Consider the following 15310-nt stretch of genomic DNA (forward strand, 5'->3'; position numbering starts at 1 on the left):
GCAGTGCGTCGATCAGAGCGTCCTGTGCGGTGAGTCCCCAGCAGCACCATGCCACCCACCCCGAGTATCCCCTGGGCACCCTGGCATAGCCAGATGACTTCCGTGCCCCTGTTGCAATAACCACTGCTTCCAAGTCTCTATAGACCACCCCTTGGGTATATCTCATGTAAGTGATATTTATTTTATTTATTTTTTGAGTCAGAGTCTCGCTCTGTCACCCAGGCTAGAGTGTGCTGATGTGATCTTGGCTCACTACAACCTCTGCCTCCTGGGTTCAAGCGATTCTCATGCCTCAGCCTCCCAAGTGGCTAGGACTACAGGCATGCGCCATCACGCCCAGCTAATTTTTGTATTTTTTTCAGTAGAGGTGGGGTTTCACCAAGTTGGCTGGGCTGGTCTCAAACTCCCCACCTCGAGTGCTCTGCCCGCCTCGGCCTCCCAAAGTGCTGGGATTACAGGCATGAGCCGTGGTGTCTGGCCCTAATGTGAGTGATCTTTAACACTGAGCACTTGAAAAAGAAAACCCCGAAGAAACCTAATTATTTGATGTCTGGACGACAAGGAAGAAGATAGAAATGGCATCAGATAATAAACAGTGTAAATGTTTATCAGAAAGGGCCTGGTGGTCGGGACAAGTAGGAGGATTGCTTGAGTCCAGGAGTGCATCTCTACAAAAAAGTTAAAGGATTTTTTAACATTGGCCAGGCGTGGTGGCACACATCTGTGATCCCAGCTACTTGGGAGGCTGAGGCAGGAGGATTGCTTGAAGCCCAGGAGGTTGAGGCTGCAGTGAGCTGTGATCAAGCCACTGCACTCCAGCCTGGGTGACACAGCAAAATCCAGTCTCAAAAAATAATAATAATAATATTTTACATAACCAACCACTTCTAAAGATTAAAAAAACCCCCATGATTAAAAACCTCAGGTCCCTCAGGCAATCATACCAGATATCGAAACAAAGCAATAACATAAGGACTGCAGTATTTATTTTATTTTTATATTATTTATTTATTCTTTGTTAGTTTGTTTTTGGAGTGTGGGCTTTGTTTTGTTTTTTGATTTTTTTATTTTGTTCTACTCAATTTTATTTTTATTGCTCAGGCTTGAGTGCAATGGCCTGTTCTCAGCTAACTCAACCTCCGCCTCTTGGGTTTGCGTGATGACGGTTCCACGTCATCGGCCCTCCGCCTCTTGGGTGTGGTTGATGATGGGTCCACGTCATCGGCCCTCCGCCTCTTGGGTTTGCGTGATGATGGGTCCAAGTCATCGGCCCTCCGCCTCTTGGGTGTGGATGATGATGGGTCCACGTCATCGGCCCTCCGCCTCTTGGGTTTGCGTGATGATGGGTCCACGTCATCGGCCCTCCGCCTCTTGGGTGTGGATGATGATGGGTCCACGTGATCGGCCCTCCGCCTCTTGGGTTCGGGCGATGATGGGTCCACGTCATCGGCCCTCGGCCTCCTGGGTTTGGGTGGTTTTTCTGCCTCAGCCTCCTGAGTAGCTAAGGGAGGTGTCTTGCGATTATCATCCGCTGAGGGTGGAGCTGAGGGTGGAGGTGAGGGTGGAGGTGAGGGTGGAGCTGAGGGTGGAGGTGAGGATGGAGGTGAGGGTGGAGCTGAGGGTGGAGCTGAGGGTGGAGGTGAGGGTGGAGCTGAGGGTGGAGGTGAGGGTGGAGCTGAGGGTGGAGGTGAGGGTGGAGCTGAGGGTGGAGCTGAGGGTGGAGGTGAGGGTGGAGGTGAGGGTGGAGGTGAGGGTGGAGGTGAGGGTGGAGGTGAGGGTGGAAGGGGAGTAATCAGGCATTCGGGAGGTGTTTTGAGATTATCATCCGCTGAGGGTAGAGGGGGATAGAGCAGACACTCGGCAGGCCTGTTGAGATTATAATCCACTGAGGGTGGAGGTGAGGGTGGAGGTGAGGGTGGAGCTGAGGGTGGAGGTGAGGGTGGAGCTGAGGGTGGAGGTGAGGGTGGAGCTGAGGGTGGAGGTGAGGGTGGAAGGGGAGTAATCAGGCAGTCGGGAGGTGTCTTGAGATTATCATCCGCTGAGGGTGGAGGGGGATAGAGCAGACACTCGGCAGGCCTGTTGATATTATCATCCACTGAGGGTGGAGCTGAGGGTGGAGCTGAGGGTGGAAGAGGAGTGAGGAGACACTCGGGAGGCATCTTGATATTATCATCCACTGAGGGTGGAAGGGGACGAAGGAGACATTCGGGAGGTGTCTTGAGGCTCAGGGAGTTATCCGTTATAGAACGTTGTTGAGTTGGAGGAGGTGGCTGGCGGCCCATCCTGATTTTTAAAGTTTCAGCTGTGAGGTAGGGCCAGTGGGGCAATCCTGAAGAGTGACGATGCTCCGCTGCCGCCATTCTGACCTGTAGGGACAAAGGAGGGAATGCTTTCACACATATCCATTTGATGGATGAAATTACCGCCACCAACACAGTCTGCACCTTCTGTTGCTGGTGATAGATTTTTGCACCTTTCCATCCTCCAGGTTTCAAAATAGCAGTATCAGTGTCATAATATCACCCTTCCACTGAGTATTGCCGACAGCTGGGGGGTAAAGAAAAGTCATTGGGACACACTGTTGTCTCCACATGCCACTGTGTCTGTCTGCAAATGTAGGCAGGCTGGGGTCCTGCCCCAGGGAAGACAGAGTCATAACAGAGTAATAAAGAAGCATGTTTGAGACACAGGAGTGTCTATGTCTATCCTCATTCCTCCCTCACAGCCATCACCAGAGCATGTTTCTTGCACCAGGTCAACAGACAGTAAGAGACAGTAAGAGAGGCATGAAAAGCCCATTGTCCACACATGTTGCAGCTTCTTTTTGGAGAATGTTTTCCAGGCCTTTTATGTTCTGTCTCTGATTCTCAGAACTCTGCAAGGTCAGTGTGACCACCCTGCTCCAAATCTAAGAAAACAGAGGTTTCCAGAGGAAGGAGAAATTGTGCCCATGGTCACACAGCTTGCAAGAGGCAGAGTGGAAGTTGATTCCAGCTCTGCCTGCAGGACCCTCTCATTTCCCCTCTGTTTCCCTTCTTGACAAAGGATCTTCTTCACTCTGGAGGTGCCACCCATGAGAACAAAGAGCTCTGGAGAGATGTGGATTCCTGAAGAGCTGCAGGGGAACTGGGAGAGGGTTTTCTGACAGAACAATCTTATCTCAAGAAGTCAGTTAGGCATGGCTATAATATTTCTTTTCACTCCCAGGTAATACCAAATTGTAAGTGCACTAAAACATGAAGAATACTTTTGTCCATGGAAAAATGAGGTGGGAATTCTAAACAAAGCAAGTTTTAAAACTGTGTTTCACTTCAAGTGTACAAGTCCCATCACGTGTAATAGGACTCAGCAGATTTTGAAGGTACAGAGGCCACACAAGAACCAGCTTAGCTGAGCATCATTTAAGGCCTTCATTTGGAATTGTCCCTGTGGGTAATAAGTTACATTCACTCTTCACTAATTTACAGTCAGGGCCCATTTGCTATTACAAATACGGGACCTCTGACACTTAGAATATTAGATCAGGGGCCCCACTGGGTGGGGATGAAAGTGTTTTTGCACAACATGGTTACCAACAGGGATGGGACTGTGATGCTTGTAGGCAGCCTTTCTCTCTGCCATCTCCCTCTGCAGGGCTTGAGCACAGAGCTGTAGGGAGAAAAATGTATCCAGGTCCTGACCTGGCAGACTATGTCCAAAAGCAAGGAAAACAAGCAAACTTACCCAGTTGCAAAGAGGCTTTCTTGCAGAAGGGGGGATCTGAAAAAGCCAACACATGAGAAATTGAATGTTGAGAGAGTCTAAGGGCCGTGGCATCATCTGCATCAGCACTGAACTATCCTGCAACTGCGGGGAGGAAGCTCCTTACTTTGCATTTGTGGTAGTCCTCTGCCCGCCGCCGCAACTCTTGCGCACGTTGAAACATTTTCCTATGGATTACAATCACTTTCATCAGATAAAGCACCACTTTCAGGATGATTTTAAATAATCTGCCATATTTCTGTTATCCTCACAACTGTACCCTTACACAATCTATCTATACCTAGAAAACGTATTTCAGATGGCTATAAGAGTACAGTCTGAGCCGGTCACGGTGGCTGACGCCTGTAATCCCAGCACTCTGGGAGGGCGAGGCGGATGGATCATGAGGTCAGGAGATTGAGACCATTGTGGCTAATATGGTGAAACCCCTTCTCTACTAAAAATACAAAAAATTAGCCAGGCGTGGTGGCAGGCACCTGTAATCCCAGCTACTCGGGAGGCTGAGGCAGGGGAATCACTTGAACCTGGGAGGCAGAGGTTGCAGTGAGCCAAGATCACGTTATTGCACTCCAGCCTGGGTGACACAGCGAGACTCCATCTCAGAAAAACAAAAAAACAAAAAAACTGTACAGTCTGATCCAAACTGTTGCTATATTGATTCCTCCTCTTGCTTACTGCCTGCTGACTTCTGAGATGATAGTTTCCTTACCCATTCTCAGTATATCCCTAATTCATCCTTCATTGAGCATCTTTTATCATAAAGCTGTATTCTCTTTGTATTAATATCCTTACCGTGTTTCACAGGGCAGAAACAGCTGGGCTTATAAACAGGCATAGTCCTTTTGAAGGATGTGGTTGATCCTACAACAACACACTTTCCTAAGGATGACAACAACTCACCCCACCCCTAGAATGGCTGGTATGAACCGAGTTTCCACACAGTCTAGCTGGCAATGGGGTCAGGAGACGTTTTGCTACTTCACATCTTTTGGTCACTGGTAAATATTAAGGTACTTTGTTTTCTGTTTTGTGAACTCTCTCTCTCTCATGATATGTCTTCTGACCATTTGTTCCTATTTATGCATTTACTGGGTCTAAACATTGTACAAAGGTTAAAAACAACACTCCAATGGGCGTTTCCCAGGAGGGTGGGGTCCAGTTTCTGAACTCACTTGTAGGTGTGTATTTCTTTCATATCCAATTTCCCATTTTCCTCTGCCTCTGATACCTGCCTCTCCTTTTCTGCATGCTCACATTCTTTCATGCTTAGTTTCCTCAGATTAGAAGGGAGAGAAATGCACACACATGATCCACCAGCCCGTGTGGGATTCCCTCTGCCCTTCTGGCATCTGAAGGCTGTGATTCAAAGATCCCCCCTGCAACCTTTCCACAAATGAACCAACTGATTCTCACAACCGAAGGGAGAATTGACACCTCCCATTGAGGGACAAAAAAAAGTCACACTCTGGCCTGCTGGCAAGTCACCTGTCATTTCCAGCTCATCTTCATAGTTCCATAGTTAGTCCTATTCTTTAGTAAATATAAAGACTATTAAAAGCTTCTATGAGGTGCACTATGTGTGTTTCTGGGGTCAGTCTTGTGCTTGACACAGCGAAAGCTCATTTTAGTTCAGTGTGAAAAACCAGACCTCACCAATTCATCACAACTAACTCCATCGGAAGCAGAGGATTGCTCCTCATCTGACTCCTCCTGTGTGAGACCTGATTCTCAGTCAGAGGTTGATGCCGGAACTGAGACCATCAGCCATAGAGAGATCCTTCCAGAATATGGTGTCATTAACCCCGCAGTTCACTACTGCACTTTGCCATGATTCAGGACTGGAACTCTTGTCATCGACTTTAAAGATCCTGGTTGACAGAAAAGGCAATCTGAATGCTGGGCGCATCTATTGAATTACAAATGATCGGAATGGCTCCTAAGTCAGGGTGTTATGTCCTGAAAATAGGTGACAACTGCAAACCATCCACCCTGGTGTTGACTGACTTTAACAAGGTTCAGTTCACAGAGATTGAGGGCAGAAAAAGGAAACAGCCTAAAAAGGGTAAGTTTGCTGTGTTGCCCTCACACCACTTGATTCATGGTCCTGATCCTAAGGATCTCACCTGATACTTGGTTTTATAGGAAGGATGTGTAAAATTCCCAGAACGCTAGGAAACAGGGACGAAAACACTTCAAAGAGAAAGTTAATGAACTTGTTTCTGACCACAGGGCATCCTTCAGCACATGCTGTCTGGAGTGGCCTCCAACAAGGAGTGTGTGGTGAGGTGCTGAGAATGCAATGGGAGCAGGGTCCTGTCCCCACGCTACAGAAGCTCACAGTTTAATGCAAATGAGAAGCCAGTGAGGACATCACTACTCCTGCTGTGCACTTGGGAACTAGAAACACAAAACCTGACTCTGGAGGGAAGCTAAGGAAGCATTCTACTCTTGAGTTGACATAAGTGCATCTGAAGCTTCTGATCTCCGATGAGAACAATGGGGGACACCAAACAGAATATAAAACCCATGATTGAATACATCAAATTGCTAACATGGCAGTAAACAGACATGAGGTGAAGATGGAGAAGAAGGAAACCCAGGACGAAAGTCAGCCTCGCATTTGGAACCCATTTCCCTGAGTTTCATTGCTGAATTCCAGAAGGAACTACTGAGATGCAAAGAAGCACAGCAGCTTTTGCACACATGCGTGGGATTAGATGGAAAACAAGTGGATTGAGGGTCTGCCAATGAAAGCGACCCATACTGAAGTCCACTGGCTCTGGTTGAGACCCAGAAGAGTCATGCATCAGAACAGAGGTGGACAGGAAATACCCTGGCCTTTGTAGGGACTGAGCCTGCACCGACGACCTCAATTGCAGCCTGTATGGAAGACCCCTGACCATCCCCCATAAGTCGACTCCCATCTCTTCTGCAGCAAGATAACATGCTACTAGGCCTCAATTCATTGCTAAATATTTTTTAACAAGTATCTCACATTTAACAAAAAAAGATCAGTCATATGGCAGCAAAATACAATGTAATATGACCAAAACATGAAAGACTGTGAAAACGAATCTGGAGGTGACCCAAGCATTGAATTCAACAATCCAGGCTGGGTGTGGTGGCTCACACTGGGAGGCTGAGGTAGGCAGATCACCTGAGGTCAGGAGTTCAAGACTAGCCTGGCCAACATGGTGAACCCCTGTCTCTACTAAAATTACAAAAATTGGGCTGGGCACGGTGGCTCATGCCTGTAATCCCAGCACATTGGGAGGCCGAGGTGTGCGGATCATGATGTCAGGAGTTCTAGACCAGCTTGGACAATATGGTGAAACCCCGCCTCTACTAAAAATACAAAAATTATCCGGGCATGGTGGCATATGCCTGTAGTCCCAGCTACTCAAGAGGCTGAGGGATAAGAATCGCTTGAACCTGGGAGGTGGAGGTTGCAGCGAGCCAAGATCATGCCACTGCACTCTAGCCTGGGTGACAGAGTGAGACTCTGTCTCAAAAAAAAAAAAAAAAAAAAATTTGGCCAAATGTGGTGGCACACACCTGTAATCCAAGCTACTCGGGAAGCTGAGGCAGAATTGCTTCAAACTGGGAGGCAGAGGTTGCAGTGAGCCAAGATTGCACCATAGCACTCCAGCCTGGGCGACAGAGCGAGACTCTATCTCAAAATTAAAAAAAAAAAAAAAAGGCTGGCTGTGGTGGCTCACGCCTCTAATCCCAGCACTTTGGGAGGCTGAGGCGGGTGGATTACCTGAGGTCAGAAGTTCGAGACCAGCCTGGACAACATGGTGAAACCCCATCTCTAGGAAAAATACAAAAATTAGCTGGGCGTGGTGGTGGGCACCTGTAATCCCAGCTACTTGGGAGGCTGAGGCAGGAGAATCGCTTGAACCCAAAAGGCAGTGAGCTGAGATTGTGCCATTGCACTACAGCCTGGGCAACAACAGCAAAGCTCCATCTCACAAAAAAAAAAAAAAAAAAAAAAGAGAAAGGAAAACCAATGCCAGTACTAGCAACTCCTCTTCCCCCGAAAAGATGACAAACAAGAATGTAGGAAGGGAAAGGAATTATACAGCTTAAACTAATGAAGCAGAAAGGACAAACTCAATTTTGAACCCACTGAATTTGCCACAAATATTGTAGAAAATATTCTCAAGGACTTTACAGTTGTCTACTTTGATTGGCACATGGTTCATACAACAGTATTTGTGTCAAGGCACATCTTACTCTTTTTTGGCGGTCTTCCTCTTTCCATTGATTTTGTCATGATGGTTGATTTTCGTTGTCACCTTCGTCTTATGGATTTTAGCTCTAACTTTTCTTATCACATATCTCCGTAGAGTAATGACGTCTTTCCGGCCAATTTTTTTTCCTGGAAAGGAAGAAACTCTTTTCTTTGTGTGCATACAAATGGACCTCAGCCCTTGCTGAGAGTGAGGACAGGAGAAGGTGAGAAACCTGAGGGCAAGAAGCTGTTCTTTCCCTTTCCAGGGCAAACTCATTTCCACACTATGGGGACTCCAACAGAGCCATACCTTCCTGTCTACGTCGGTTGGACCTCCAGGCTCTCTGTTGTACATCTGTGGATCCATCATGTCCATTTTCAGACTGGAAGATAGTCTTCAGGAAAGACAACTAGGAAATAATAATATAAGAATGACGGCTGGGCACGGTGGCTCATGCGTATAATCCCAGTACTTTGGGAGGCCGAGGCAGGTGGATCACGGGGTCAGGAGTTCAAGACCAGCCTGGCCAAGATGGTGAAACCCCGTCTCTACTAAAAATACAAAAATTAGCCGGGCATGGCAGCGGGCGCCTGTAATCCGAGCTACTCGGGAGGCTGAGGCAGAGAACCGTTTGAAGCTGGGAGGCGGAGGTTGCAGTGAGCCGAGATCACACCACTGCACTCCAGCCTGAGCGACAGAATGAGACTCTGTCACACACACACACAAAGAATGACATGAGGCTGGCACGGTGGCTCACTCCTGTAATCCCAGCACTTTGGGAGGCCGAGGCAGGCGGATCACCTGAGGTCGGGAGTTTGAGACCAGCCTCACCAACATGGAGAAACGCTGTCTCTGCTAAAAATACAAAATTAGCCAGGCATGGTGGTGCATGCCTGTAATCCCAGCTAGTCGGGAGGCTGAGGCAGGAGAATCACTTGAACCCAGCAGGAAAAGGTTGTGGTGAGCTGAGATTGTGCCATTGCACTCCAACCTGGGCAACAAAATTGAAACGCTGTCTCAAAAAAAAAAATAGGCCAGGTGCGGTAGCTCACACCTGTAATCCCAGCACTTTGGGAGGCTGAGGCGGGTGAATCACAAGGTCAAGAGATGGAGACCATCCTGGGCAACATGGTGAAACCCCGTCTCTACTAAAAATACAAAAATTAGCTGAGCATGGTGATGCACGCCTGTAGTCCCAGCTACTCGGGAGGCTGAGGCAAGAGAACTGCTTGAACTCAGGAGGCAGATGTTGCAGTGAGCCAAGATCCCACCACTGCACTCCAGCCTGGTGACAGAGTGAGACTCCATCTCAAAAAAAAAAAAAAAAAAAAAAAAAAAATGACATGAATATACTTCACACAACGGAACTGTACACTTCAACACGGTTAGATGGTAATTATCATCTTCTAAGTATTTTACCACAGGTTAACATGTTTCACAACTTGAAAAGGAAGTAATTACCTTCAGCTCTCTGAGTTCTAGAATTTGTAACATTTCACCCCCTGCTCCTTCCTGATCTGCACTGGAGCATCTTCCTTCTGTCCCTGCTCTACTCAGAGTTCACTTTCCCTTCCCTCACATCAGCTTCATTGAGGCTGGTTTGAACTTAACGCAAAACATTCTCACTAATGACTGAATTCCCACCAAGATTTCCATATTATCACAGTATGCTTTTAATCTTCTAAGATATTAAATATTTGTTCTCATCATAGCGAAAATGCAATGCAAATCCCATCTCAGATGTGGGTCAGATACCTATGAATCTCCTGAGGTAGTCATTGAAATGACTTTTTTCTTGAGATGGAGTGTCACTCTCAACCATGCTGAAGTGCAGTGGCGCTACCTTGGCTCACGGCAACCTCCACCTCCCAGATTCAAGCGATTCTTGTGCCTCGGCCTCCCAAGTAGCTGGGATTATAGGTGCCTGCTACCATGCCTGGCTAATTTTTGTCTTTTCAGTAGAGATGGGGTTTCACCATGTTGGCCCGTCTGGTCTTGAACTCCTGACCTCAAGTGATCCACCTGCCTCAGCCTCCCGAAGTGCTGGGATTACAGGCATGAGCCACCACACCTGGCCTGAAATATCTTTCAAATTCTTGGTAGAATTTGCTTTTTCCTGATTTCTGCACATAGGATAAAAAAAAAAATCATGTACTAGGATTTCGAGAGAAGCAATGGGTAATCTAAAAAGATGAAAAGAGCAACCACGTCAATCCCACAGCTACTGCTAGATTTCATAGGAAAGGTAGCTGGCCCAGTTTGGAGCTAGGAGAAATGTCAAACACATGAAGAAATGACAAGCAAAGAAATGCCATCACGCATGAATGCTTCATGGCACCCATGATGTCCCTGCTTAGGAGGTAATGGTATAGATGACTAGATGACAAGGACAAAGATGAGAGGTGCGAAGTTGTCCAAGTCCAACAGCTCAACTGAACTTTCCTAAATGGAACTGTTAAAAAGTGGTAAATTTAAAAACTTCCCCTGGCTCACGTGGTGGCTCACGCTTGTAATCCCAGCACTTTGGGAGGCTGAGGCGGGTGGATCATTTGAGGTCGGGTTTTGAGACTAGCCTGGCCAACATGGTAAAATCCCGACTCTACTAAAAATACAAAAATTAGCTGGGCATGGTGGTGGGCACCTGTAATTCCAGCTACTTGAGAGGCTGAGGCAGGGGAATCGCTTGAAGCCAGGAGGTGGAGGTTGCAGTGAGCCGAGATCACACCATTATACTCCAGCCTGGGCAACAGAGGGAGACTCGTCTCGGGGGTGAGAAAAGAAAAGAAAAGAAAAAAAAAAAAAAAAAGCTTCCTCCAATTTATACCGAAAATTCTCTGTTCAGGACTAAGTGGCATAGAGAATGTTAAATGTGCCTAGATATCTTCATAACTCATATATTTTCTGTTTTCTACATATCTTGAAAGGCAGTGCCAAATGACGTGTAATTATCTAGGTGGTGAAACTGAAACATACTTCCTCTTCCCTTGAATATAAAAAAGCATTGTGGTATTAGTACTTTTATCTTGGATCATTGTTCAGAAGGAGGTTCAGCCCCCAGACAACCACATTTTTACTGTCATGAATGGCAAGACAAAATGTAGAGCTCAACTTACCCAAAGGAAAAAAGGCTCAAAAGACAAATTATGGCACAACTTAGCAGCCAAATTCTTACCAAGTACAGACTTTTGACATACTGATCTCTCTCCAGTTGCAAGTGGGAACATGCACTTTGAATGATGTCATTCAAAATTACCCTGCCCAGACACACTTTTCATTGATTCTCTTGGAGGGCAGTTCTAAGAGATTCTCTGGGGCTTTCTCTGCATCATGAGACGCAGTGCAGTTCTGCCCTTCACCTTCCGGCAGTTTGTCACCTCGTCCCTATGACCTCAGAGGAACTTTGTCTCAGGCCAATTGTTTGTTCCTTGGGCTCTTTCATTTCCCCTAAAAATCATTTGCTGCCCCTCTAAATGGCCTACATCTCCATCTATCTCCCTCTCCCCTCAGAAGAGGGTGCTCTTTAAGCATCAACCATCCGGCCCTTCTAGCAGTCTCATTTTTCAGCTGGTTCCCATGTTTATGCCTGTTCTATGTTTTTCTTTTCCTGTTAAGCTGTCTGTTGTCAGCTCATTTCTGCAGTGAATCTTCAGAGAGGAGATTGCAAGCTTTCCTTCCACCCATACGATAGAACTATAAAGCAGAAGAGTTTAGAAAGAATTTCCTATTTAAGTGATGAAACCTCATACTCCATTTGTGATAAATAGCACAAAGGTTAAAAAAACTTATTTTTGACCAAAAGCTCTGTTGACATTCTATTAAACAAACACCAACCTATTTAATTTTCATAATGTAAATGGCAGACATTTTCATAATTCTTATGCTAATAAATCATTTCCCTGATTTTTGGGGTAAAAACCACATATTCATAATGAAGTCCAGAAATGTGAATTGTTTTATATAATTTATTCTTATTTGTGATTACAAGTATACCTCTACAGAAAGTTAGTATACTCACACAAAGGTAATTTGTGCAGAAGAGAATGGTAAATGTGTAAGGTCTCAGAAACTCAATAATGATAATTATCAAATTATCCAATTTTTGTGGAGATGGGGTTTTGCCATGTTGGCCAGGGTGGTCTCGAACTCCTCCACAAAAGTCAGTCTCACGATGACGATAGACAGCCAGAGTATTGATAACCTGGAATAATAATAGTTGAAATAATGAAAAGGTCAATGACACCGACAATATTTCACTCAGAAAGAATCATCCTTAGAAACCGTCAACCTCCTCCAAAAGGTAACCACATCCCTCATGTATCACCGTGGGATTCCACTGCTACAAAAAAGAACAGAAGTTAGAAGTCTCATGTTTTTCAGATGGCTGGTAGTGTTTTTAGGCATTGCAAATGTGGGGTGCTGTCTTTCTTGGTATAAAGCAGGGATATCCAATCTTTTGACTTCCCTGCCTATATTAAAAGAAGCAAAGTTGTCTTGAGCCACACATAACATACACTACCACTAACAATAGCTGATGATCTAAAAAAAAAAACTCTTTTTTTTTTTTTGGAGACAGAGTTCCGCTCCACTCAGTCGCCCAGGCTGGAGTGCAGTGGTGCAATCTCGGCTCACTGCAACCTCCAGCTCCTGGGCTCAAGCCATTCTCCTCCCTCAGCCTCCCGAGTAGCTGAGATTACAGGTCTCTGCCACCATGCCCGACTAATTTTTGTATTTTTAGTAGAGATGAGGTTTCACCATGTTGGCCAGTCTGGCCTTGAACTCCTGATAGGCGATCTGCCTGCCTCGGCCTCCCAAAGTGCTGGGATTACAGGTGTGAGCCACCGTGCCCAGCCATTTTTTTTTGTTTTTGCTTTTGTTTGGTGTTTTGTTTTTGAGATGGGGTCTCACTCTGTCACCCAGGCTGGACTGCAGTGGCGTGCTCTCGGCTCACTGCAACCTCTGCCTCTCAGGTTCAAGTGATTCTCCTGCCTCAGCCTCCTGAGTAGCTGGGAGTACAGGTGCCTGACAATGCACTCAGCAAATTTTTGTATTTTTTGTGGAGATGGGGTTTTGCCATGTTGGCCAGGGTGGTCTCGAACTCCTGACCTCAGGTAATCTGCCCGCCTCAGCCTCCCAAAGTGCTGGGATTACAGGCATGAGCCACTGTACCTGGCCAAAATCTCCTAATGTTTTAAGAAAGTTTACAAATTTGTGTTGAACTGCATTCAAAACCGTCCTGGGCCACATGCAGCCCGTCACTCATGGCTAAGACAAGCTAAGTATAAAGTAATTATCTTTTCTTTTTGTTTGGAGACAAAGTCTTGCTCTGTCACCCAGGCTAGATTGCAGTGGCATGATCTCAGCTCACTGCAACCTCCGCCTCCCGGGTTCAAGCGATTCTCCTGCCTCAGCTACTGAGTAATTGGGATTACAGGCGCCTGCCACCGCACTTGGCTAATTTTTGTATTTTTAGTAGAAACAGGGTTTCACCATCTTGGCCAGGCTGGTCTCCAACTCCTGACCTCATGATCCACCTGCCTCGGCCTCCCAAAGTGCTGGGAATACAGGTGTGAGCCACAGCACCTGGCCAGTAGTTATCTTTAAAGTTATTTACTTGTTTTTTAAATTGATGTATAACATTGGATGCATTTATTATATATCACATGGTAAAAGAATCCCTCTAAATAATACTTCTCTCTTGGATTATATGAATCTTTGTCATGTAAAGCTCAGCATAAGTAAAAAAAAAAAAAAAAAAAAAACAATGAAGAGATTACTTCATTCACAAATAAGTATCAAATTTTAGTGCTTAAAAATTAACAAGCTGGGCCGGGCGTGGTGGCTCACGCCTGCAATCCCAGCACTTTGGGAAGCCGAGGTGGGTGGACCACGAGATCAGGAGATTGAGACCATCCTAGCTAACACGGTGAAACCCATCTCTACTAAAATTACAAAAAATTAACAGGGCATGGTGGCACGCGCCTATAGTTCCAGCTACTTGGGAGGCTGAGGCAGAAGAATCACTTGAACCCGGGAGGCAGAGGTTGCAGTGAGCCGAGATCGCACCACTGCACTTCAGCCTGGGTGACAGAGCGAGACTCTGTCTCAAAAAAAAAAAAAAAAAAATTACCAAGGCGGAGATCATGAAAATGGCATGAATAGTGTGGGATTTCTCTAAGATTGTTGATATTAATTCCATTAGACTCTTATGTGAGTGAAGACGAAGACTTCCTCTGAGTAAGTTCAGACAGCTTGTGATAACATTTCTACATCGATTCCTCAGGATTTAACTATATATTCTTGAAAACATCTGAATTTTAAATGTTTCTTTCAAGATGGTGAATTAAACAGAGATAGCCCTTCATCAGGTTGAACTGAGCATATGCTGAGTCTGAAATGGAAATGATGGAGTTAGAGAACCATACAACAATGGTAATGATTTCAGAAACATGGTGTTGAGCAGAACAAAGCAGACACAAAAGAGTACCTATGGCATGGCATGCATCTGTATACGCGAAATTCCAGAATAAGCAAGCTAACCTATGATAAGAAAGAGACTGGCTGGGAAGAGTGAGAGTTCACTTTCTGGGGTGACATAATAGTGTAGATCTTGGCTGGGCACGGTGGTTCACGCCTGTAATCCCAACGCTTTGGGAGGCCGAGGCGGGCGGATCACCTGAGGTCGGGAGTTCAAAACCAGCCTGACCAACGTGGAGAAACCCTATCTCTACTAAAAATACAAAATTAGCTGGGAGTGGTGGCACATGTCTGTAATCCCAGCCACTCGGGAGGCTGAGGCAGGAGAATCGCTCGAACCTGGGAAGCAGAGGTTGCGGTGAGCTGATATTGCCCCATTGCACTCCAGCCTGGGCAACAAGGGAGAAACTGTCTCAAATAAATAAATAAATAAATAAAACAATGTAGATCTTGAAAGGGGGTTGGTTTATGCTGGTGTATGTACTTTCCAAAGTTAGTAAACTTACACTTAAGGTTATATATTTTGGCCAGGCGCGGTGGCTCACGCCTGTAATCCCAGCACTGGGAGGCCGAGGCAGGCAGATCACGAGGTCAAGAGATGGAGACCATCCTGGCGAACATGGTGAAACCCCATCTCTACTAAAAATACAAAAATTATCCAGGCGTGGTGGTCTACTAAAAATACAAAAATTAGCCAGGCGTTGTAATCTGAGCTACTCAGGAGGCTGAGGCAGGACAATTGCTTGAACCCCGGAAGCGGAGGTTGCAGTGAGCCGAGATCTTGCCACTGCACTCCAGCCTGGGCGACAGAGTGAGACTCTGTCTAAAAAAAAAAA

General features: G+C 46.1%; 1 protein-coding gene across 25 annotated transcripts in view; it reads right to left on the bottom strand.

Annotated features, from left to right (window-relative positions):
- Nucleotides 1-983: 983 nt before the first annotated feature.
- The window catches only part of LOC129394235 (nuclear pore complex-interacting protein family member B8-like), a 50293-nt gene continuing 35966 nt past the window's right edge, over nucleotides 984-15310 (bottom strand). For all 25 annotated transcript variants that reach the window (XM_055099919.2, XM_055099937.2, XM_055099925.2 and 22 more), the window contains 6 exons: nucleotides 12016-12198; nucleotides 8310-8409; nucleotides 8002-8146; nucleotides 3869-3929; nucleotides 3724-3759; nucleotides 984-2366 (listed from right to left, as the gene is read on the bottom strand). In XM_055099919.2, coding sequence (XP_054955894.2) covers nucleotides 1128-2366; nucleotides 3724-3759; nucleotides 3869-3929; nucleotides 8002-8146; nucleotides 8310-8409; nucleotides 12016-12198 — 1764 coding nt within the window. In that variant the 3' untranslated portion in view covers nucleotides 984-1127. The remainder of the gene's footprint in view (nucleotides 2367-3723; nucleotides 3760-3868; nucleotides 3930-8001; nucleotides 8147-8309; nucleotides 8410-12015; nucleotides 12199-15310) is intronic.

The sequence above is a fragment of the Pan paniscus genome, chromosome 18 (assembly GCF_029289425.2).
Source record: "Pan paniscus chromosome 18, NHGRI_mPanPan1-v2.0_pri, whole genome shotgun sequence".
NCBI lineage: Eukaryota > Metazoa > Chordata > Mammalia > Primates > Hominidae > Pan > Pan paniscus.